Here is a 26496-nt window from a genome sequence, read left to right on the forward strand (position 1 = left end):
ACAAACACTATTTGTGTGATTTTTGTTTCTGCCACAGATGATAATATTATTTATAGAAGCAGAGATGGAAATGTGATGAAACTGGATTTACTAAGCAACGAAACAGGAATACTTTTGAAAAACACCACCTTTGTAAGTAACTCTAGTCTTAATGTGTAAGGCCTTTTTATATTCAGCTAATATGAATCATGTTTAAGTCATGTATCATTTTGGATGATCCTTTAACTATATTATAAATGTATTGGAGGGGAAGACTTTCTGTAATTTTCTCTTCTTTTAGGAGACCTTCAAAGCAACAAAATATGCTGTCTCTCCAGATCTCCACTTTGTTCTTTTAGGATATGATGTTAAACAGGTATTTTGATTTATTGTTATTGATTATGTGTGTCAGGATTTCAGTCATGGGCTTTTCTGCAATGCAAAGAACAAAAGCTTTGCATGGCATGTGTTCACCCTGGTATCAGAAGCATATTTGTAGTAATAAGGCAAATGCATTTATGTGTTCACAACCAATTATTTTAATTGCATGGAATACAATATTATTAAGTGAAATATACAGTATTTATACAGACAAGGTTGTAGACAGCATTCAAAGCCAATGGTTACATACAGTACAAATGAGCATACAGTACATGCAAACACATACATACAGTACATACAGTATTAAGAAGCAAACTTGCACTATAATAATCTAATAGTTCTGACTTATCTTCTGGGCTACTATACACATTTGTGTTGAGTAATCTCTTTCATATCTTACCTACAGCACTGAGCAGAACTGAAATTTTACTTGCCTGAGTTGTTGGTTTCTTTCAATGTGAATGTTTTCACAATATGGTTTAAATATTCAATATCTGTAATGTTTCAGGTAATTAAAACCTTCTGTAATACAATACAATTATATATATATATATATATATATATATATATATATATATATATATATATAATATATAGCTATATAGTATTATTTTTAGAATAACAGCAGTAGGGTTTAAACAATTGAAACAGATTGACTAGCTGTTCAAGAAGAAAACAACAAACAGCATGTTGGCAGTAATATCTTTTTCAGTTATCCTAACAAAAGACATAATTGTCTATAACAGACATAATCAGCATTTATCTATGTTTGGATCCAAAATTTCACCCCCGGAGTACTTCCCTTAATAAGCCCATTGCTGGATTACTACAGCGGACATGTATTTCAAATGAAAGAAACCCACAAAACCAAAAAATAAATAAAAAGAACAAAAAATTTAAATAAAATTAAAAAAATGGCAAAAAACTAAAAATAAAGTTAAAAAAAGGAAAGGGGTCCGAGCGCATTGTGTGACACCCAAGATTGGTAATTTATAGGAAACCATAAGGCGACCATTCCTCAAATTGTCATGTATGAAATACTGAATTTCCCCGGGCAACGCCAGGTACTTCAGCTAGTTTCTCATAATTTCTCAGAAGGAATCTATTTATTCCTTTTGCACTATTTATACAGCTGCAAAAGCTACATTTAAATGTCTAAAAAAGCAGGCAGGGGAACATTAAGAATAAATAAATACTCAATTTTTTAACTGAGACACATCTCAGATGACAACTAATCAGCATTCACAGTTGTGTAGATCTTGGCACTAGTATTGCTGTGCATGTTAACAATAATTGCTTCTCAGCATCACTGGTTGAGTTCAGCTGTCATCTTAACTGGATGATGCATTATGTGTTCAGAACATTCAGATGCCAAGCAATGGGTTGTTCACTTTGATTATTGGATGAACAGATGCATGTCAAAAAGTGATTAGGTCCATCATATGGATTTTTGGCTTTCCTACTTGATATTGCAATGGTATTGAGGAAATACAAGCTAAGTATTATATTGCAAAACAATCAAAATAAGGAATTGACTGAGATTATATATATATATATATATATATATATATATATATATATATATATATATATATATATATATATATATATATATATATAAGTAACAAACTTCATGTTGATCTTAGAACTATTAAATGGCACTTTTTTCCTTTGATTTACACAACCTACTCAACACTTTGAAGAGGCAAGAGAATTTTTATTATGAAACAGTTAATGAAAAATAAAAAATAAACAAAAAAACTGAAATGTCCTGGTTAGATAAGCATTCACATCCAAGGGTCAATACTTGGTAGAACCACCTTTGGCAGCAATTTGGGGTAAGTTTCTACCAGGTTTGCACATCTGGATCGTGCAATATTCGTCCATTTTTCTTGGCAACAATGTTCAAGCTCTGTCAAGTTGGATGGGGATTGTTGGTGGACAGCAATCTTCAAGTCTTGCCACAGATTCTCAATCGGATTCAAGTCTGGGCTTTGAATGGACCACTCTAGGACATTCACTTTCTTGTTTTTATGCCACTCCAGTGTCGCTTTGGCTGTGTGCTTGGGGTCATTATCATGCTTAAAGGTGAATATCTGTCCCAGTCTTAGGTCTTTTGCAGAATGAAGCAGGTTTTCCTCAAGGGTTTGCCTGTATTTAGCGCCATCCATTTTGCCCTCTACCCTGACAAGCTTCCCACTCCCTGCCGATGAAAACCATCCCCATAGCATGATGCTGCCACCACCGTGCTTTACAGTAGGGATGGTGTTACCTGGGTGATGTGCTGTGTTGGGTTTGTGCCAGACATAACGCTTTGCATTTAGGCCAAATAGTTCAATTTTTGTTTCATCGGCCACAGAATCTTTTGCCAAATCTTTTCAGAGTCTCCCACATGCCTTTTTGCAAATTCCAAGTAGGATTTTACATGGGCTTTTTTCAGAAATGGTTTCCTTCTTTCTGCTCTTACATACAGGCCAGATTTGTGAAGTACCTCAGCTATTGTTGACACATGGACAGTTTCTCCCATCTCAGCCATGGAACGCTGTAGGTCTTTTAGAGTTGTCATTGGCCTCTTGTTGGCTTCTCTAACAAATGCCTTTCTTACTTGGCTGCTCAGTTTGGGAGGACAGCCTGCTCTAAGCAGATTCTGGGTGGTGCCATATAGTTCCACTTCTTAATGATTGACTTGACTGTGGCCCAAGGGATATTCAATGCCTTTGAAATCTTTTTATACCCCTCCCCTGATCTGTGCCTTTCCACAACTTTATCCCAGAGTTGTTTTGAAAGCTCCTTGGTCTTCATGGTAGTATCTTTGTTTTGAATGCACTACCCAACTGTGGGACCTTACAGAGACAGGTGTATTTAATCTGAAATCATGGGAACCAGTTTTATTGCACACAGATGGACTTCATTGAACTTATTGTGTGAATTCTGAAGGCAATTGGTTGCACCTGAGCTTATTTAGGAGTGTCATAGCAAAGGGGGTGAATACTTATCTAATGAAGACTTTTCAGGTTTTTATTTTTAATTGATTTTTTCACACATTGAAAGTCTTGAGTAGGTTGTGCAAATCGTCCCATAGGCACTGTGTATGTGTGTATATATATATATATATATATATAGAGAGAGAGAGAGAGAGAGAGAGAGAGAGAGAGAGAGAGAGAGAGAGAGAGAGAGAGGAATACCTAATGTTAAGGTAGACCAAGGTTGTGTATGTATATATTTATAATTTCTCAAAATTTCTTGCAAAAAATAAAGCATTTTAAGAAAACTCTTTTGCAGCAGAAAAAAGTGACAAGAAACAGATGTTTACAATTATTTATTTCAGCATTTTTTAATTCATACTTTTTTGTATTTTTGTTTTTTTGTATTCATACACTGACAAGGAAATGAAATTAATAGCTAGTTGAGGCACCTTTAGCAATAATAACCTATTTTAAATTATTAGGATATTTGTCAATGATGGCATGATTCTTTAATGATTTTGACTGTTAATCTCGGATTGTTATTAACCTTTCACACAATTCTTCTGCTTGTTCTTGGTGAAAGAACCTTCTTTCTTCCAGACTGAGGGAGCATTGTGACAGTACCATGAGTCTTGTACTTCTTGATAATAGAAACAATAGTTGAAATTGGAATACTCAAATGCTTGGAAATCTTCTTGCATCTTTCTCCAGCTTTATGACAATAAATAATTTTCTGCCTGTCTTCAGATAGCTCTTTAGTTTTTCCAATATTGACTTATGGGTAATGACAACAATTATCCTAGGCCTAACCATTTTATACTCTCTAAGAATGTTCACCTACAATCCAGCATTTTCTAGACTTTTCTAGAATTAGGTTCTGCATTATGTAAATTTATAGCACCTTGTAGACAATATTATCACAGCATCAAAGGGTATGAATACTTTTGAATTAGCCTTTTTGGAGTTTTGTAAAAATTTCTGAAATAAATGTTTTAAATGTTTTCCTCATCCACAAAAGCAAAACTTTTGCTACAAAAGATTTTTCCTAAAATTCTACAAATTATACATTTCCATTTGGGTATGTAAACTCTTGACTACAACTGTGTGTGTGTGTGTGTGTGTATATATATATATATATATATATATATATATATATATATATATATATATATATATATATATATATATATATATATATATCATATGTACAATAGTTATTTTAAATTATGGAAACACTTTCAAATGATTATTATATGATTATTATAATATATTATATATTATACATTATTATAATAATTTTTTAAAAATTTTTTAATTAAATTTTTAAACTTTACGGGTTAAATTTTAATGGAGTTGTGACGTTGGGAGAACCAATCAGGGTGACTGAAGATAAACAGATAACCTCCATTTCCACAGGGAAGCCAATCACCTGTTTGACACGACCTGTTTCACCTTGTGCTGACCACTATCAGCGGTCAGTGTTCCTCTCTGACCAGTGAGAAGGCAAGTGCCAATGCAGTGCTACCTGTGGGCTCCCAGTTATGATCAGAAACACGTTGAAAATAGGATTTCAACTGTACTCACATGACTCGCCTTTCACTCCATGCAATAGTGCTCTTACTAGGTGAACCACAGGGAACATATTGGTGGGCCATTGTAATGAATTGTAAATACAAGTGTATTACCCTGAACCATCAGCACATAAAAGCATTACCAACGTTGGCAACACAATGGATTGTGCACAAATGCTGTATTGCATAATAGTCCTGATACCCTGGTACTGTACCAAAATATATATGGATTAGTTATGTATATTGGTTCATACCATTGGGATACATATGATATGTGAAAATGATTTATCTTATTGCCACTGCTCATGTGCTCCCACTGCTAAGACATGCATATCAGCTGCTGTCTTTTTTTTTTTGTTCCATGGCAAGAATAATTAGAGATGTATTTCTGAAAGAGGGAAAGTGTCTTAAGAGTGACACTTCATAGCTGAACAGAAGAACAGAAGCATTTCAAATAGGTAAAGTGTCTAGCCAAATGGTTTTCTAAATGTAGTTATAACAGCTGTGTCCTTTTCAGGAGACTTATCACAAGTTTCTACTAAAGAATGACTAGATGCAATCAGTGATATCAACCACGCATACTGTTTATTGTGCAAATCCTTCTTTCCAAATGCCACACATTCACAAAGCTGACAGTTGGTATTATGCATCTTCAGGTCCTCCTACATGCTGGCACTTTTGTGGTTGACTGATGGCATATTAGTCCTCGTTTATACAAAACAAGCAGCCCCGACCACTCCCAATAATTGCATTTCAGGTTTGCATTAGTGCTTTGTTGCCACACTGTAGATGTCTTGCTCTGCACAAAGGGGGCATTTTAAGACATCAACATGCATGTCACTGTAGAACACATTCACAATGCATCTCAAATGGGTTTCTAGCTATGCTATTTCAATCAACCTCTTTTCACCCTTCTATTTTTTTACTTGAAAATATATGTACAAACTCAAAGATGGGAAACAGTTAGTTGTGATAAAAGAAGCTAGACAGGAGCACTTTGAGAATGCATCAGTCCTTTAAGATCTTCATTCAGCTTGATAACCTGAACCAGTGACCATTATACTTATGGGAAATAAAAAGCATGAGGAATGTCGTGTTATTCACAATTACCACTGTATCTTTGTGTAGCTTCTTCTTCTGTTTCTCAAGCTTGCTTTTTCTGATGGCAGAGAGGCTCACAAGTGGTTTGTATCTTAGCCTCATATTGGTTCATTCTGTTGTTGGTGACTGGCTGGCTAATTTGTAACTTCTGCTAAAATGTCATCACACGTCAAACACAGACAGATTCGTTAGCATCAAAGTGCCTTTGTGTTCACAGCATTAATACCAACAAGGAAAATAAACAGAATGCAAAGGGGAATGTGAATGGGATATTAATTAAGTGACTGAAATCAAACTAGCGTGTACCATTACATACCCAATTTATGAAACTTCTTCCATTAATTCTCTGAATAATCCCTCTGGTATACACTAACAAATGAGACCAATCAAATATTTAAATAATTTGACTTGAGGAGCCCTGCATATTCATAACCATACTTCAAGGTTTTTAACTTTTAATATTATAAAGTATACTGTGCCATTTCTAAAGTTTTACAACTAATAGCCATAAGCAGCAGGTGCTGTAGGTTTTTGTATGGCAGTGACTACTATGAAAATCAATAAGTCACGTGACAGAAATTCATATAGAATATATGAATTTTTACAATCCTGTGTGATATTATAAAGCTTTTTCCTATTTAGGCTACTGTAATTTTTCTTAGCAATAATCTGATCTGCTGTTAGCATCTGTCTCCTTATGTAGCTCAAATACTGCCCAAAGCGTTGGATACATATTTCAAATGCTATGCATTGGGGAGTTATATCCAGTAACTAGAGCTGTTCTTGTTCAATTCAGAATTGTAGTTACATTTTAATATCATGTAAACTGCATCAGTATGACCACCATGCTGTCACTAGCTATTTTACACGTTTTTCTAATTATTTTTCAAATATATTTATTTAACAAGGCTAGACACGTTGAGATATACATCTCATTTACAAGAGGGTCCTGGTAAGAAGACGGCAAGAAATAACATTATAAAATCGTTATCAAAAAGAGATACATTGTTCAAACAGGACCTTGAGCATTCACTGTTGGGATTGACTAATGCTTTTGGCAGGAACCATTGGCACAGAAGATAAGCACAGCTGTTGTATAAAAAAGAATGTTGCAAGCTTAAATCACCCCCTGCATTCGGTCTTTTAACAAATGCGGCTACAAATGAAAGATGTTTATTTTGCACACTTTGGGGGCGTCTAGGAGGTTTATACTTTAAGTGTAACAGATCATGAAACTATTCTAAGCAGAAGTAAACAATGGACTAGGACAGTGGACTGAACGCTCATAGTAATGCTCTGCTAATGGTAATTAGAAGGCAATAACACACATTTCAAACAGCATTATTAAGCCACATGGTCATAGTGGTCATTCTTATTTGATGTTTGGCAGCAGCACCAGCAAAATATTTTACGAGAAGGTGAGGACACTTGAATGTTCCCCTCAAGGATATTCCCCTCAAGATCTTTTGTATATATGAATCCATTAAATGTGTATCTTGTATCTTACCAGCAATAACAATTTGACAAAGTAAATAATTGATTTTTCACTTTTAGATGTATTTTTAAATCCTATTAATGATAATTGATATAAACCGGTTTGATATTCTCTTCACAGTTCTTAGGGAAGAGAGTTTGACACTTCTAATCCACAGCATTATTCAATTTGCCTAGAAGTAGTCCTTCACTAAATAAGCAATAACTCAATTATCTGTTTTGCTCTGTCTTGTCTGTGTAGATGAGAGCTTTGAAACTTGATGAAATATGCTTGGGACAAGGGTAATAAAAGCAGATTATTTTCAAAATGTGCCTTGACCCATTAATCACTATAAGCACTGCTACAATGTGAAATAATGTTAACAATAAATAAAAAGTGCTGTTTATTCCCCTCATGCCTTACCACAAATTAATTAGAATGGACAGTACTCCATACAGGATGCCTGGCGGATATGCCCATACTGTTATGAGAAATATCAAAATGATTAGATCAGCAACGTTCCTATGTAGTGTACCTCTGTCAATATCTTAGGAACAATTTACTTTCAGTACCAATTTGATAGTAAAACGAGTCAGATGATTATATGGTAATTAAATAGACTGCTGATTAAGTGAATTGCAGGGTTGTATTGTTATAGACAAGCTAGTTTTTGTGTTTCTATGGGAACTCAGCTGGGACGTGCAGGATCATTTTACATGAGTAGTATGGAATGTCAAGGTTTTTACTCGAGTGGATGTTAACCTGTTAGTCATTAAGGTGACCAGTCAATTGGTTAGCTGAGCCAAGTGGGATGGGTCACAGAGTTTGAGGTTTGAAAATGAAAAGAGAAGAGCTTTATAAATTTTACTGTGAAAGATAAAAAATTCTACTGGATTTGCCTGAAGTATGGCTTTCCTCCTGTCTACAATCAGCTGCTAGTGTGAGCTGAATGTTAAAGTGAAGGGAATGTTTTAGAATTTTCAAAATGTAAAAAAATGAATGAAAAATAATGCATCTCATGTCCTCTCAAGTCATTCATTGCGGCAGAATTAATAGTCTATCAAGGTTTTAAAGGATGTGTTGTCCTATTTTACTTTTGTTTGATAGACAGGCATTGAATTCATCCTGTCAATACACATATTACTTGTAGTGTTCCTCTAGAGAATCACACCTGAATTACATACTGTACTCAGATTATAATGCATTGATGATTTCACAAAGATAGCATTGGAACAAGGAACACAAAGTAAAAAGCAGAGAACCTTTTTAATGTGCTAATTCGAGGCCACAGGGGTAACGTGACTTCATAGCAGCCTTGAGATACGTTTGGAAAATCATATTACTCACATGGCAAAAAAACATTTTTCCACAGTATAAATAATCCTTAAAATGATTAAAAATAATGAAACACTTAATTAAAACAATCTTTAACAACCTGCAGTTTTTACTGTTTTACATTTATACATATCAACAACATGAGTTTCGGTAAAATATAGAATTTATATTATGGACAGTGAGTACTCAGAAATCAATAGTTTACTGCAGATACCTACATATTTACAGGTTTACAGAAATAATAACAATGTGTCTGTATGTCTGTCACATGAAAATGAACTATAATGGCAAATTATTGGTATTATACAACTATAATTGTAATTGTACAATTATACAACTACAGATTCAAACTTAACATTTGAATCACATTAATACTAAAAGCTGCAATAGAAAATAAAATGAATCAATTTTAGTTTGACATTAACCGCCTCATTTATATCCCATTGATTTGCAATAGGTCAATGAGGTTCTCATGGTCACTGAGTGGAAGGTTTATTTTGGCGATGTAGTAAACTGTGCGGAACACACGAGCGGTGGTTTCAAATGCCGCTTCTTTGCTTTTAGCATTCCGATTGAGAAGGTTATCTTTTTAAGCTATGATTTAAATTTTTTCAGCTTCAGTGTGAGCTGCAGACTTTTTGTTTGCTTACTTTTTTTGCAAATGGAGCAGAGCTCAGACTCACTTTATTCTTTCCATAAGATGGTATTTCACACTCAGCCAAGTTTAAAGAGATATTGACAACTCTTGCAGAATGCATCTTCAAATCGGAGATGTTCATGACATTTTACACTCAAGTTTGCCGTCTGAAGCAAACAGCCAGTTCTTTTTTCTTTTGAACTCGTCATATTGCATTTTTGACCACACAACAGTGTGTTGTTGAGTTACAGACAATAAGGCTTGCCCTCCAATTCAGCCGACTCCTTCGTCTCTTCTCTGGGCTTTGGCTCACTTGACGTCAATGAAGGTAAAACAGTAGCATGGATTTCATTCAGACGATTTTCTGTGTCTTCAGTTATTGTTATTTTTGATTGGCATTCCCCTACTTCCTCACTTTTACGTTTAAAAAGACAGTTAAGGTCTGTTGAAATTCAACTTTCTTTGGCAGTAGTTTTAGTTCAATTTTTTTAAACAAACTACTGCTTTTCATTGTAAATTCATAACTTGACAAGAAACAATAGCGTTTGCCATGACAACATTTTAAATCGTTTGACCGTGTCTCACCTGACGGAGTGGAGTCTGAAGCAGCATGTTTTTTTTTTTTTTTTTGTTTTTTTTGTTTGTTTTTTAAATGTACAGTAAATTAAAATGATTTGATTTGTTCAAGTTATAAATCCTACTTTTTGTTATTGTCATTATTAAATCCATTTACCTATGCATCAATATATTACATCCTTAACCTTAATAACACAATGTTTTGTCGGCAGCATACTGCATACTGGCACTGAAATTCTTACCGTACAGCGTCCTAAATCATTTTAGGATTGATACAAAATCATTTTAGGATTGAGACATAATTTAAAAAAAAAAGAAACTATATGAACATAATTTAGATAAAGTCTTCCCGAAGATATATTAGTAGGACAATATTTCTTGTTGGATTTCTAAATGTAACATTTAAAAAGGTTTGTCAGTTTTACGTTAAGTATATGGAAAACTGCAAAACAGTATATAATTCAATATGTTAACGTAACATTATGCAAGTTTAATTTGACTTTATGAAGCAAAATGCTATAGTGTGAAGTAAAACCTTTGGTCACAGCTGTAGATACAGAATATCTGAGTGAGGGTTGGAATAGAGCTGTTACATTTTGAACCATTTTAGTTTATTTTATTTATTATATAACTTGCTATAGCTCACCTTTTACACAACTCCTAATTTGACAACATGTGTAATTCTGCTGTTAGAAAGCTTTCCTTTTTCATATTACTTTAGCACCTGTACCCTCCTTCTTTGATGTGTTATGAATATTTATGTATCACTTTCAGTTTTGTGGAACCATGTTTTGACAGCTGCAATTAAATCAAAGAATACACCATATCTACAAAATGAAATTCCCCTTGGAGTTGGAAACGTTATGAAGCAGCCAATGATTATTCATATTGATCCAATTTCTTACCTTACAGGCTGATCAATATGAATTGATGAGTTGAAGTGACAAAATACAGTTTCAGGATGTCATCTCAGAGTGAAAATCGTTTTCCATTTTTTTTCTCCCTTACCCCAGGTACAATATAATAGAGTCAATTAAACTTTTATAATTTCATTACTAGTATAACATTGGATCATTTATTTTGTATTACTGATCTACATGATCTACATTATAAGGATGGTAAGTGCAGCTGAATATAAGTAGTAGATAGACAATGTCAACATGCTTTAGTGAGACACAGGTTCAATGCTGGAATGTACTGTAGTATAGAAAATGTTTGAGAGGAGATGAGAGAAGAGCTTTGAGCTTCAGTGAGTTACAGGGAAATAATTCCATCTAAAGTTTATGTGACATCATAAACTACGAGACCGTTAGGTCAAGTAGTTTATAAAATGTCACAGAAACCCGAGATGGAATTATTTTCCTTTTAACTCTCTGAAGCCTATCTTTTTTTTTTTAATAACAATACATTGATATTAATATCTGTAATAAAAAAGACAATAAACTGGTTCAAATTGCAAATGGATTTAATGAATAATAATAAGAATGTACAGTCAGAATCTTAAATATAATTATTTTTGATAATTCAGGAATGGTGAATTAAACTGGGTAGATAATGAACTGCAAAAAAATAACGTTTTTTTTAAATTATTTTATTAGTCGAGTCGAAGATTCCCGTCGGTGAAGGGTGATTGTAAATCTTCACAGAGACAGATCTGTACCTAAAACACAAGTTGTGGGCGTTGTCAACTGTTTGTAATTTTTAAAGTAATTGACAGGAATGTCTTTAATTTCCTGATTCCTCTCCAGTTTCTCTGAAATACAAATGTACCAGCTTTGTATCAGATTATTATATTATTATTATTATTATATTAAATGATTATTATTATTATTATTATTATTTATTATATTATTATTATTATTAGAGTGCTGTAGTGCCATTGTTCCTTATATACATATATATATATATATATATATATATATATATATATATATATATATATATATATATATATATATATATATATATATATACATACATATATATTTGTGGGAGGGTGGTGGGTAATTCACTGACACAGGAGACAGACAGATGGAATTGGCAACACCGCACAGGTTACCAGTTTTATTTTGGGGTGTTATTTTTCTTTTAGCCTGCAGATGGCGCTGTTGGTTCGTGGTCTGCTTACCAACGATGGTAAACAGAACCACTGGAATACCAAGTGATGGTACACAATACCGGCGCACTTGCAGGTGCTTCGAAACAATAATTCAAAACAGAAGGCACAAAGAAACAGGGAAAATAAAACAGTAGCAAAGCTACAAAGAAAAGGTGCTGCACTTGACAGCTATACCCCAGCCGTCGCTATCCGTGCGACCCGGATCACCGACCTACACTGCCGGCTAACTAGCCTGCTTAGTTATTTTTTTCCCGGGGTCTGCCCAAGGATTTCCCGCCCTCACTGTCTCGCTGTGAAACGTTTAGTTTCCTTTTCTCTCCCGACTGGTTCTCAGTCCTGGACCAGCGCTTCCGCACTCTCGGCGCGTCTATAAGGGCAGACCTGAGGAAACAGCAGAGCGTTAACTTATAGGGCTAACAATCTCCCCAAGACTCGGCTCCCAGCCATTCAGAGAGGGGGAAAGTCCACACACCCACTTTCCCACCTCCCCGTGTCATTGCCATGACTCACAGTTGGATGACTGCCGCCCTCTTCCTGCAGCACTGTGAACACGCCAGCAGAGTCAGCACAGATCTCCCCCTGCTACATATATATATATATATATATATATATATATATATATATATATATATATATATATATATATATATATATATATATATACACACTTACAGTAGTATATCACATACTTGAAAAACTAACAGATTTTAGTTTGTATGAATACTTTTCTAAGAGTTGTTCTAATTTTCATATTGAATGCATATATTTACAGTAGTAAACAGTACAAGTGTTTTGCCTTGGCATTTGTAATTTAAATTACATTCTACTCAAATAATATATAGATATATAAATTCATCGTATTTTTATATGAAGATTATATATTGTATTTAATATCAAGTTGCTTCATCTGTTTTTTATTACCATGTTATTGAAGCATAGCAACTGTACAGGGATGAGAAAGCCACAAAATGAAGCATCATACTACTGTTTAGTCATTCTGGTACATTGAGGAGTTTTTTCTCTTTTACAGAGAATGCTATTTTCAACAACTAAGATCACGTACTCTTTTGCTCATTAGAATGCTATTGTACATTACGTCATCATTTAATTACCTGACATGTCACATGAAAACTGTTATTAATCATGGCCAATGGGCTGAAGTTGACCAATTATCCACAGTAAATGGCTGATGAATAGTTTCTGTTCTATTTTGGGTCACTGAACCAATTGGGGCTGGATCTTTTTGTCTTTGAGCTCCAGGTCAGACCATCCCTCATGCTTTATTCTTTATTACAGTATAATTGCTTTTACCCATTTTAACCACAGCACTACATTAGGCTTGGCGAAAGGATATGTCGCCTCTGCATTATTAAATAACTATGTTGATATATAATGTATTGTTTTATGTTCTATTTCACGTAAAAAAAAAAAAAAACTAACTTTACCATATCATCATATTGTATTATTAGTAAACTTCGCCCATGTCAATGCACAATATATGTTGCATGACATTTTTATTAGTATTAAATGCATTCTTAATTTAAACTTTAAAAAAACAAACAAAACAGAAACACTTTAGTTTAGGTATCTGTTATTAGTGATTATAAATAATCTATAAACAAGTTAATAAGTATGCTATTAACAATTATATATAATGATTGGAAATAATAAGAGGATTAATATACACTTTTGCCAGTGTTTTTTTTTTCTTCTATAGTTCTGATTGCAAGCAGGAAGCTTGTTCAAATATGTTTCTTTTTTTTCTCTCCTAACCTACTTCCTAATCATGTTATGAGTGCATTCCTCCAGGAACCTCTACTGTATAATGTTGTGTCTCAGACGATTTTTCCATTTCTCAAATGAGCAATTATACAGTATACCAAAGAAGCTATGTCATACTTTGTTATGCATTGGAACTCTAATAGCATTCCTCTGAGCATTTTAACTCATTAATTAATATGTACACTACATTTTTTTTAGCACACATTTCATTGCTCATGATAAGGTTACAGAAACAGTGTTGGTTACCTGAGAGTAAAGTTATGATATTACACATTTAAGTATATTTGTGGAGAAATTTGGAACCTGAAAGGTGTTTGTGACACTCATAGAATTGGAACTGTCTGCAGCTCACCTAATTTAGAAAACCACCTTGGGATAACAAATACAAAAAGTCTAGCCTGTATCACTATAACTGAACAGAATGAAATAGGTTAGCATTAACATATAAATGAGATGCCTCTCAAATCACTGGCAAGTGTGTTTAAATGCAGCCCTCTGAACCATCTCGTGTCCTCGATTAAAAGCTTTAAGCACTTTTAGCTCATGCTCTTATCATCCTCCGTAATATTGTTCAAACTCTAGTTTAAATGTGTGCCATTTCAATGAAAATCACTACCAACTAGTGACGTTTGCAGTTTATGCTAGCTGAAATATTGCGCGTAAACTATGCAGGTTCACCATGCAAGTTCTGTGTTCATACTAATCATGCTGTCTTGCAAGAGAAGAGATCAGTATGCTAGTTTGCTTAATGTAGCATCTGTCATCTAGCAACATCATAGGGTATTTCCACAGGTTTTAGTGATGCCATTTAAAATCAAAACATAAAACAGGCACCAAATGGTGTGGAGCAAAACATTTGGGTCTATTCAATTGATCTAAACGTCAGCAGATATACCCTTACAGAAATAACCTATAGAATGTCATATAGTAAATTGGTCAAGTCCTATAGAATATCCTATAAAACCTTTTTAGTCCTATAGTACTACTGTAGGGAGACCCTTTTGAGTACTATAGGAGGATATTTTTTAAAATAATCCTTTAGGATTTCTCTAAAACCTTTTTAGTGCCATAATGTCCTATAATACTACTATAGGATCCTATAGCCAATGACTATATATATATATCGGACTTATATATATATATATATATATATATATATATATATATATATATATATATACACACACACACACACACACACACACACACACACACACACACACACACACACACACACCCCTTTTTAGCTACCTTCCTAGGAGGATATTTATAAATATCATATGATCTATAGTACTCATATAATACTACTATACACACACACACACACACACACACACACACCCTTATACATTACCCTTACGGAAATATCCTCTAGGATCCTATAGCAGTATATATATATATTGGAGTACACCCAGGGACTTTCATTTCTCCTGAGCAGTTGTGGGGAGTTTCTGCACTGAAGGAATGTAGTTGGACATTAAGGCTGAAAAATAGGGGTTAAAATAGTGTGCCAAAAAATGCTAAATCACATTTATAATATCTATTTCATAATCAATAAATGGGTTATTGTAAGGGCAGACTTAGTAAATAGAATGTGACACATGCAATCAAGTTAGGCCAGTACATTATTAGTTATAATACCATAAATAAGAATTTAATTTACTGCAGAAAGTAATTGTTTCTTGTCTTCTAAAGAATAAGGATAGCCATTGTAATGTAGAAGGATAGACAGCATAATCTGACAAACACAAAAGGTAAAATAGAACCTGTTTGCCCAGGATGAAATTGGTTACTAAATAAAGCCTCAGCTTGACAATTTGATCAATAGTGTATCCATCTACATTGATTCCCATAGCAGCCTTCCTAATGTTCATTCTAACACCAGGATAGTCATCCTGGACTAATGTGTTGTTATATATGAGAATCTTTAAACCAGTCAAACACATAAAGCCTTTAGTACAGTAAATGCAAAAGCAGCAACCTTTCATTGCCCTTCAGGGTTTTGGGGGGGGGGGTTTAAGGCAAGTGCTTTTTCATTCACTGAAGGCTTTTATACGTTTTCGAGAACTGTTTGTTTGTTCTGTAACTAAGGGAAACCAAACCAATTAAAACAAGAAACCACTAGACTGTGGAAAACATGTTTCCATAAATTAAAATGTATGCATTTATTAAAAAACATCTTAATTGTGGCAAAAAATGTCTAAATAAATAATATAATTAAATAAGAGAAGCATTAAAACAATAAACAATATTTTGTATTTTATAACATATTACAATAAAATGACGCTGTCTGAAAAGTACACATTTACGGTTATTAGCGTATTGTCATTTGTGCTCAGATTTGGCATAATAGGTTGTGGATATTAAAAGAGTTGAAGAGAAGCTTGTTAAAACGTGTACAATTGTAACAGATGAGAATATCAAACTGTCTTGGTTATCAGTGACATTTCATAATAAGTGTCTATTCATGTCAATTAACACTAAAATTAGGGTATGGGATAAGATTTTAGTGAATAAGTCTCCAGCTACCTTGGAATTCATCATTTCATATTGTACTGAGGTGGGCAACATTCTAATAATAATAATGGTGGCTTTAAATGGAATGTGGCAGCCTGTTTGAATATGCAGATCTGCCATTTCCACAATCGCTACTGCTCACATAGTGTACACTGCCTCTTGCAACAAAATCAGCCATGCATCTGCCAACCAGTCAAGTATCATTGCATGGACAGCTCCCCAGAAAGTCCAGTCACATTTTTATCTGTATCAAAATCATGACAAATGCCATGCCTAGTTTAATTGAAAGCAGACATATTGGAGTCAGTATTGAATGCACGGTGTCCAAGATGCACGGTGCAAAAAATGAAGCTGAAATAAATTGCAAGTGACAAAGAATTTTATTAAAACTTCCATAGTTGATCTATGCCCATCAATGACATCCACAAAGTTATTTCAAGTTAAAAGTTTAGATTTAATTAAAGTTTCCAGGCATATTAAAATATGCTACTGTGTAGTTTGTCAAAAAATAAATAAATCAATGATGATCTGGTCAAGAAGCAAATATCACAGCAGCACAAAACAAATAAATACAACATAGAATAAATAAATAAATAAATAAATAAATAAATAAATAAATAACACATTAACAAATACATGCACATGCATCAGACAGCGATGAATTCAGATTCCGATTAAAAACATCCTCCGAAACAAAACTCTGTAGTTTGAATTGGATTTGAAATTCATTCCAGTCGTAAACAGCTGCAAACTGAAATTAATTACACCCAGAAACAGTGGACACTCTGGGAAGAACCAATCTATTAAATTAATCTGGTCTTAAATTGTAAACTGAAGCCGAGAACTGCAATAGGTTGTGCAGATATAGTGGGGTTTTCTCAATCAGGGTTCTATAAACTAGCCTAAGCCAATAATCCAATCGTCTAGTGTGCAATGATGGTCATTCAACCATAATATACAGACCGCAGTGATGAGTAAGATAAGGAGCACCAGTTATAAATCTTATAGCAGAATGGTATAAAGCATCAAGCTTCCCAAAAGCAGCTTTCGAGGCAATTTTGTAGACAATGTCACCTTAATCCCGTATTGGAAGAACATACATCTGGAAGAACAGACATATGGCCGAGGATGTGATTTCTTTATTTGCCATAGCCTGAAACATGCAAGAATTTTCTTGAGATTTTTAAATTAAGATTAAACACTCAGACAGGTACATGAGTCAAGGTCTCTTCTCTGTGAGTAATTGAACTTCACTCAAGTTTAGTCTCATTTTTTTGTTGTTAGAATTATTAACACTCTGTGCTCATTGATTAATTTGCCAACTGAATTTTAGACCCTAATTAACTAAGAAATGCACACTTTTTCTTAGAACATCTACATACAGTGTTAGAGATGTGAGAAGATAGATCATTTTCTGTAAAGGCTAAATTATTCTATACCTTATCCTCCTGGAGTCTGGAGCTTTCCAATTGCCTCATTCGTTGCTGTTATATTTATGAAGAGTTGTGAAACCATTATTTTAGTTTAAAGGAGGGGCATGTGAGGCTTGATTAACTCACAAGAAACTAAAATATGTAGAACAGAGATTATATAAAATTTTCCTCCGAATGCTATTATCATGTCAGTGATGTAGGTCAATATTCATATTTATTATATTTGTCAATTATACTGTATGTATTTATAGACTGTGCATTTAGCATGACTAATCAAGCGTATTTATGCTTCTGCATACATTACAGACAGAGACTGCACATTTAATTACAATAGGAAATTATATCTTATCAGGGACAGTCCCACCTGCAGTTATATATATATATATAAAATGCTTAAAGGTATTTAAGTCCTTATAGTCCCATGGGTGACATCCAAGGATGATTCCTTAGCTCCTGCAGTGTCATCCAAAAGTAATGTACATACTTAATTAGAAGCAATGATACAGTGATATGGAAATGCCTGTATTAATCAGACCAGGAGGAGATTATGTTTAAGTTAAACATCTGGTTTAATAGTTTTCAACTGAGGGAAGAGAACACATGAAGATCCTAACAGTTGTATTCAGAAAGAATTAATGCATTTACTGACATATTCTGCTTGAATGCTTAGCATGCTCTGCTTGAATGAATATTAGCATACATTTCATGTATAGTGTAGCATGTATAGTTTATTGTAAAATAGTTGTTTTTTTTTGTTTAAAACCATTGACATTTACACATGAGATGAGAAAGTTTCATAATGGGCAATGAAGTTGAATTTATCTGCTATCTTGCAGAATAGATTAAGGAGAAACACACAGACGTGACAGTTACTTTATAACCAATTAACAAAAACAGCATACTGTATATTCACTTGAAAAACAATAATATACATTTTAAATATAATCCAGTGTTTCAGCACAAAAAGAAAACCATAAACCTAATTCAATAATTGTTTTGCTGAATAAACGTTTAAGTCACTTTAATGATTTTTTTTTTTTTTTTGTATTCCTCAAATTGGGGTTTACTATCAAACAGGACTAATATGTTATGTAACAGTATGTGATGTGTTTTGTGCATACGGGGCTCAAAGAGTGAAAAACATCGATGAATACATAAATAAATACAATTTACACCCACACAAAGAGTTAGCAAAGGCATATTGTTTTCAGGACTTTTCAATAAGGCATCAATTTGGTTATTCATTGCATAAAGGTAATCTATATAATGCCAAGTACTGTCAATAACAATAATGTCAGCTACTACATCGAAGAGAAACCAGACACTTACTCTTTGACAAGTTTACAGTAATGTTGCATAATATGTCTCTTTCAGCCACTGTGTGTATAATTCTATCATGTTAAGTTTCCTATCTATGTATGTATTTTATAAAGCATATATGATTGGGTTTTTTTCAAAGTTCTGGCAGTTCAACTAAACGAACTCCATTAACTGTTTTAAAGAAAATGAAAAAATTCAATACAAAATCATGACCAATAGGGGATATTGTAAACTGTGGCAACATCATGCTTTTGTATTGCCGGCCAAAGCCGAAAAAAGCCTTTGACCTTGATCAATTCAAGAACAACAATGAAAATATTCACCCGATATCTTTCCAAAACTATTGTTTTTTGATTGTTTAAATAATGTTTTCTAGGTCTATCGATACTCTTTCACAGCCTCATATTTAATTTACAGCTTACATACCAGGTAAGATAATTTACTAAAACAATCTTTGTATTTGTTTGAATAGCTAAATATGTCTTTTACCTGAACATCTTATTCACCCGCCTGTTCTCCTGTCTCAAGGGAGGTTTGGGAGCTCAATCCACCAGAAGTTGCTGATTCAGTGCTACAGTATGCGGCCTGGGGAGTCCGAGGACAGCAGCTGGTAAGGATATCAAGATTTTTCCCATTACAGTTTGATAGCAGAAACTTCAGGAAGGTCAAATATAAGCCTGAAAAGAGGATAAAGGTCAGACCTCTTGAAACGTATAGCTATGATGGGTTTGTTAATGTTTTGCTTGCATGCTAAGTGCCCCCTACAAAAATCAGTTGCTGAACTCACTGCACACAAAAAAGTGCTGGTTTTTGACAATACATACTCTACAACTCAGAGGTAAGTCAAGGTTAGTTTAATATATTTTAGGGTGTAATATACTGTATTATAATGTATATACATTTTAGCCAGTAAACATCCTTCAATATGTTGTATGTTTTATTGTTTCTGAATTAAATAAAATATTTTCACTCAGACATAATGTCAGGACAGCACAGTAGAATGTGACCTTTTATCTTCGTGGTAAAAATAAACACAACACCATATTTACATTTTTCTGATACACGATTTTCTGTCTTGTTAGTGCAAGTGCATTAACATTATTTTCTGTCTTGTTAGTGCAAATGCGTTAACATATGTATTTTTGCAAATCAGTAGGTAGGCTTAATTCCTACTTGGATCATGATAGGAAAGGGAATGCCCTTGACTCAAAGTCAAGGGCACATATTTATCCACAGATAGTTGCATAGATTATCAGATCATAATGATTTTACTGCTTCAAACCCCTTATCAGTAAATTACCACTTCTGAGCTTGCCAATAAAATAAAAAAGCTAAGCTATAATTCTATTCAAAACAAACATTCCTAAATAATAGGCATTCTTAAGCTTTAAACAAGCGGAATTTTTGACATAATTTGGTGGCTTCAGATATGAATTAAATACAAAGCACATACACACACACTACTGTCACTCACACTCCTTTTGTCTTTAAAACTTTAAAGCCTACAGCCTGAATATCAACCAAGGACTCACCTTGAAATGCAGATGCAGGTGCAGTTCACTGATCCACTCAAGAATAGTTTTTACACATCACAGCACTGTAGTTTGAGTTGAATTATTTAATGCAGCAAACTGAGATGGCCAAACATCATGAATTGGTACAGTCTTTTTAAAGCGCGAAGCAGCACCAGATCTTCATTCAACTTCCTTTTCATTCTGCCCCCCAGGAGTGATTTATGGCTTGCTTGATTAACTGAATAGAATGCAAATACAGTGGAAAACAGTGTGCATAAAAACAGAGCATGGCAGGGCACGGCCACTGTACATGTAATGGTTGTAAATAAAGTTTGATATATTTTTTATTTCAGTTTGGCAGGAATGGGGTTACATTTCCATCTATGTCAAATCCATGTGCAGAATGTGTCCAGGTCCTAATTGATTAATTGATTAACTGAATTGATTAACCCCAGCCACATCGATTCTATGTTCTGAGAAAACTTGTTTTGACGAAGGGCTGTGAGCAGCAGCTTTTTCTGGGGGGGTCTCTGGGGGTCTCTGCTATTCCCACTGCTGCTGCTTTGGCCACATGGCTACCCTTCCACACAGGTTTTGTTTTGTATGCATTAATTTGTTATATAATGTCTGTTAGTAAGTGAAAACATCAGGGTTAATAAAACAGGAAAAATGTTAACATTGTATTAATAAAGAGATTCTGAGAGCCAGAACCCACTCAAACCTTATCATACTGTGTTCTTCACTGGTATTGATAGTTTTAAATTACATAATGCTTTTAACTTTTTGTGTCTACATGACTGTTGAAATTTGTTTTTCTTATCCCTGAAAACTTATTTTGTCTGAAAAGTGCCATAGTTCTTTTACACATCTCAATAGACTTTCTGTGTATTCTGTGTCCATGTTCTGAATTCTCTGCCACAATAGGCTCTTTTTATTATACTGGTGTTTCTGCTTGGGTAGTTTACATGTTTTACAAAAGATGTAATTAAAATCTGTCCAATCATGCACATTATACTTGGTGTGCAAGTTGTCTATGATAAGATACGGTATCAGAGTTCTATGTTTGTAAATTTTAAAGCTGTCTGCAGGGAGACCAAAAGAAAACCTCTCACAGAAAAAAAAGAAAGATAATAAAAAAAGGAAACATCAACCTCCTGACACACTGATATTAATGTAAGCACTACGTTTGCATGGCACAACAATATCTGGTTTCCTTCGGTCATATCTATTTCCATTACATCCAGCACAATAATGTCTCTTTATAAAGACTCACATTCCATTAAATTGAATTTAAAAAACATGATGTAATGCTGAAGAAAGGTATCTTCACAGTAAGAAGCATTCTTTCTTTTTAAAGAGACAATTCCGTTCCTCTCCTGTTCCAAAGTCAATCACTGATAGGCAGAGTGACATACTGCAGATAAAATAATATCTTTCCTTCTGATGGATGGCCATGTCCATACAGAGTATGAGAGTATTTTGGCGAACACATCACACGCTGCTAATACCTAAGCACATTTTATTTATTTATTTATTTATTTTTATTTTAGAATGTATTTTACAGTAAAAGATAAAAAAAGAGGTTCTTCTATGTTATTACAATTATGCTAATTGTATCCAAATTAATATCACTAAATTTTGCTAGGGAGAGAAATTGAGGAAAATATGTTAGATTGGATTAGATTATGTTGTTCATATTACATATATCAAAATGGTTAAATGCAAATTTTTAATCCTTAGATATCATCAGTGTGGTGGTTTGTAAATGAACTTTGCCAAAGTAGACATTTAGTGTGCAGAATTCAAGACAAATGGGTTTATGAGGTTCTTAAGATATCCTTCTATGTCAGAACATGCTTCAGAGTTAGACATGTCAACTCTTTTTGAAAAATGGCACATTTTATAGGTGTGTTTTATCTGCCTTGCTTAAACGTATATTCCGTTATTTTATTTATATTATAGTTACACACTGCAACTAGATGTTTGACTCTGTATATATGGTGCAGTTTGTAAATGTAATACATTTTTTAAATTTTATTGTTAAAAAATTATTTCATTTTATTTTATTTTAAAAAAATGTATAGAGCGCAACACACCACAAGTGGTTTCAGAACTCTGTACAAGACGTGAATATACATAAAAAAAAGCATACATACATATACAAAAAACAGCACACAGCACAAAGTGTCAGTGTCAAAACATTTGACAATACATTCTCCCAATTGAATCAGCATAATTTGTGAAGTAAGAATGTTTTTAGTTTCTTACTAAAAGGGAGAATTTCAGCAGTAAGGCAGAGTTCTACAGGCAGAGCATTCCAAATCTGTGGACCATGGACCGAAAAAGCACAAACTCCAAAACTTTTTTGTTTAAAGCGTGTAGGAGACTGGGACATGGTGTGCGAGGACCTCAGACACCTAATAGGATTATAAACCTGCAATTTCTCAGTAAGATAGTGAGCAAGCTGCTGATAGTGCTATGTGAATTAAGCACAAAAATTTGAATTGTGCACAAAGCTCATTTGGGAGCCAATGTAAATCCTGTAAAAATTGGGAAGTTGGATCCCAACAGGATCGACCAATCAGGAGTCAAGCTTAGGCATTCTGAATGCCATGGAGTAGTCTGGTTCGACACCGAGGCAGACCCACATATAGGGTGTTGCCAGAGTCAAGACGAGATGTCACAAGGGTATTCAGAACAGAGAAATGGTTTCATCGTTTTGATTGTCCAAAGATGGAATATGCAAGTTTTTATTACTTGTTTTATCTGAGGCAGAAGTAACAGAGAATTGTCCAACACCAGACCCAGACTCTTAGTCCTATTCACTAACAGGGGAAAGTTCCATTGACAGTTAACGATGATGCCATGTGCATCAGATCGCCAAGTTTAGCCTCCAACCCAACCAGCAAGTATTCTGTTTTATCAGGGTTAAGTTTCAACCAACTGTCAGACATCCAGTTCAAAGAAGTGTAAAAAAAGAAAAGTAACAGTAATTTCTGGATTTTTTTCTTGAATTCAACATTCAAGGACATGGTTTGAACAAGCTCCTGAACTTGAATGGATTGAATGAAACACACACGTTAGGACCACTAGTTAACAGGTATCCCAGTAGCCCAAGAGTGGCCAAAGTTGACCCTGCCAGTCCTGTCTTTGTTCAAACTCTGTTCTAATTTCTTTAATTGAATTAATTAAACCTCCATCCAGACCCTGAAGTAGTTAATTTTATAACTGTACCTGTTATTCCTGGAGTGGAATGGCCAACCAGGACACCCCTGTGGTAGCCACAGATGCACAGGGATATACCACAAGTTTAGACTCCATCTAAAGTGAACAATTGAAAGTATATAAATTAGGCTCATTGAGATAGCCACTTGTTAGGTAAATCCGTAACATCTCCTTTTCTTTTACATTAAAGGTGTATGTTTTTGAAAACAATATCTACTACCAGTCTGCTATCAACAAAAGTTCTTTGAGACTTACTTCATCTGGAAAAGAAAAAGTTATTTTCAATGGAATAGCAGACTGGTTGTACGAAGGTAAGTAGATTTTATATATATATATATATATATATATATATATATATATATATATATATATATATATATATATATATATATGGTATATATAGCGAGGGGTACCCCATTGATGTTCCCAAGGAGACCTAGCGAGCGGGTCGAGGTTCGGGTGTTTGTCTTGAGCATTGAGAATTAGAGGTAGCTCTGCTGCAAACATACATTAAATATTTCACTACAAATTAATGGTGTTTGAAATAGACACAATTTAGCAACAAAACACGGTAGAAATTCAACTGAAGTAATTTTTCTAACTGTGAAATATTAAATTGGTCTATTTTGGATGCAGGCTACTGTAGTTGCTCTTGACTGAAGTCATTTGAAGAAGACTCAAGATAATTACCTATCTTTTACCTATCGTAACTACCCTTTTTACTCAAAGTTGTCTATTTACATTTTCCCATTGCCTTTTATGTTTCCAGTACTATTTATTATAACATACTACCAACATTTTCCAGGCAGTGGTGATAGCAAGGCCAATATATATATATATATATATATATATATATATATATATATATATATATATATATATATATATACTATTATATATATACTCGCAGCTCATTCATTATTCCCCAATGTTATAGAAATGTTTTTTATCATTTAAAGTATCACTTTTGGTTATGTTCAATGTGAACATGTGTATTATGTTCTCAGCATGCTTTTATAGGTCGCATGATACATAGCAAAATACAAGATCACCCTGTGTTCTTTAAAAAAACAAATATATATGAATGACTTCAGGCCAGATAGTGTGAATCTCATGTAGATTTAATATTTTAAGCTGTTTAATTAAAATTCAGTACGAGGGTTTATTTGCATAGCTTTTCATGAAATGAAGTAAGGAATGTTGACAAGCACATCCAGAGTACAGTATTGGTTAGTCTGACATGCAAAATCCTAAGGGAGTGATATATGAACTGCTGAGTAATGTGCTGTTTTGCAGAAATTGTTCTTGAAGATTGTTATTTTTTTGCTACAATAGCAGATTGTTTTGTACTTCTGTTCCAGTGATTTCACAAATACTAATCAACTCTAGCCCTAAGAGAGAGTAATGATTTAATAGCTAGGTACATAATCAATCCAGGACATATTTCAGCTAAGGACACATCACTAGGTTTCATACACTGACGTTTCAAGTTACAACATCTAAAAATGCTTTATAGTTTTGACAAATATAAATTACTTGCAGAGGAACTACTGCAGTCCCATGTTGCCCACTGGTGGTCCCCAGATGGAGAAAAGCTGGCGTTCCTGATGATTAATGACTCCCTGGTATCAAACATGGACCTTCCTCGTTTTACAGGCAGCCTCTATCCCAAAGGACAACAGTATCCCTATCCCAAGGTAAGAAAGTGGCCTGACATTCAAGACCTTATAAAGAGATTGTGAAGTCCAGAGATAATTCAATATGTTGTTAGTGTTTCTGCACTTTCTTTCTTCCATTACTTACAAGTACAACTCCTATAATATACTAATATCTCAGCAGCTATGATATGAAAACTAAGATACGATTTCTAACTTGAGGGAACTAAAGTGCCGTCTGAGTAAAGGGCTGGAGGAATCAAGAGAAACACAATCACACACCACAGAAAGCATTTCAGAACATAAGAACACCAAAAGAGTTACAAACAAGAGGATTGCAACAGCAATATGGCTTGGCTAGCCATTCCATATTGGCCCAAGCTGCTATGCATTTTTTTCATTTCAGATATACTATAGTTATAGTTTCTACGGCCCAGTATTGTTTGTTTATAGGGAGTAGATTTGCACCAACAGATTAAATAGCAACCTAGCATTGATTTAAAGCCAATGTGGATATAATTGATTTATCAGTACTATTATCAGTTCAATGCTATAAACATCTGAATAAAGTTAATACCATTTTAAAAGCAGTATTGAAAAAAAAATGCAATGTAAACACCAATAATCAGCTACAAGATTGATATATTCATTTATAGGTCCTTTAATTGCTTTCTGAGATGTAACTTGTCGCAGAACTCAAGGGTCAATGCATTTTACTTTCCCAGTAATACAAAATGAACTAGTACTTGAACCACGAAAAGTGTTATGGATCCTCAATAAGCATATACTCAGTTTGTTGTAAAGTATAAACATTAGATGCAAAGCATGAAACTATATCCCCGTTATGGACAGATTAAATTATATAAGTACATTTACCAAAGAACAGTTCCATTTGAAATATATAATATAAC

The 26496-nt window shown here is 33.9% G+C and overlaps 1 protein-coding gene across 1 annotated transcript in view; it reads left to right on the plus strand.

The window, feature by feature from the left end:
* LOC121321966 (inactive dipeptidyl peptidase 10-like) overlaps positions 1-26496 on the plus strand; it is a 50475-nt gene that overhangs the window by 10846 nt on the left and 13133 nt on the right. Inside the window, exons 4-9 of the mRNA XM_041261353.1 lie at positions 38-132; positions 281-355; positions 19568-19620; positions 19720-19801; positions 24121-24241; positions 25473-25627. Coding sequence (XP_041117287.1) covers positions 38-132; positions 281-355; positions 19568-19620; positions 19720-19801; positions 24121-24241; positions 25473-25627 — 581 coding nt within the window. The remainder of the gene's footprint in view (positions 1-37; positions 133-280; positions 356-19567; positions 19621-19719; positions 19802-24120; positions 24242-25472; positions 25628-26496) is intronic.

Source organism: Polyodon spathula, chromosome 10, assembly GCF_017654505.1.
Source record: "Polyodon spathula isolate WHYD16114869_AA chromosome 10, ASM1765450v1, whole genome shotgun sequence".
Classification (NCBI taxonomy): Eukaryota; Metazoa; Chordata; class Actinopteri; order Acipenseriformes; family Polyodontidae; genus Polyodon; species Polyodon spathula.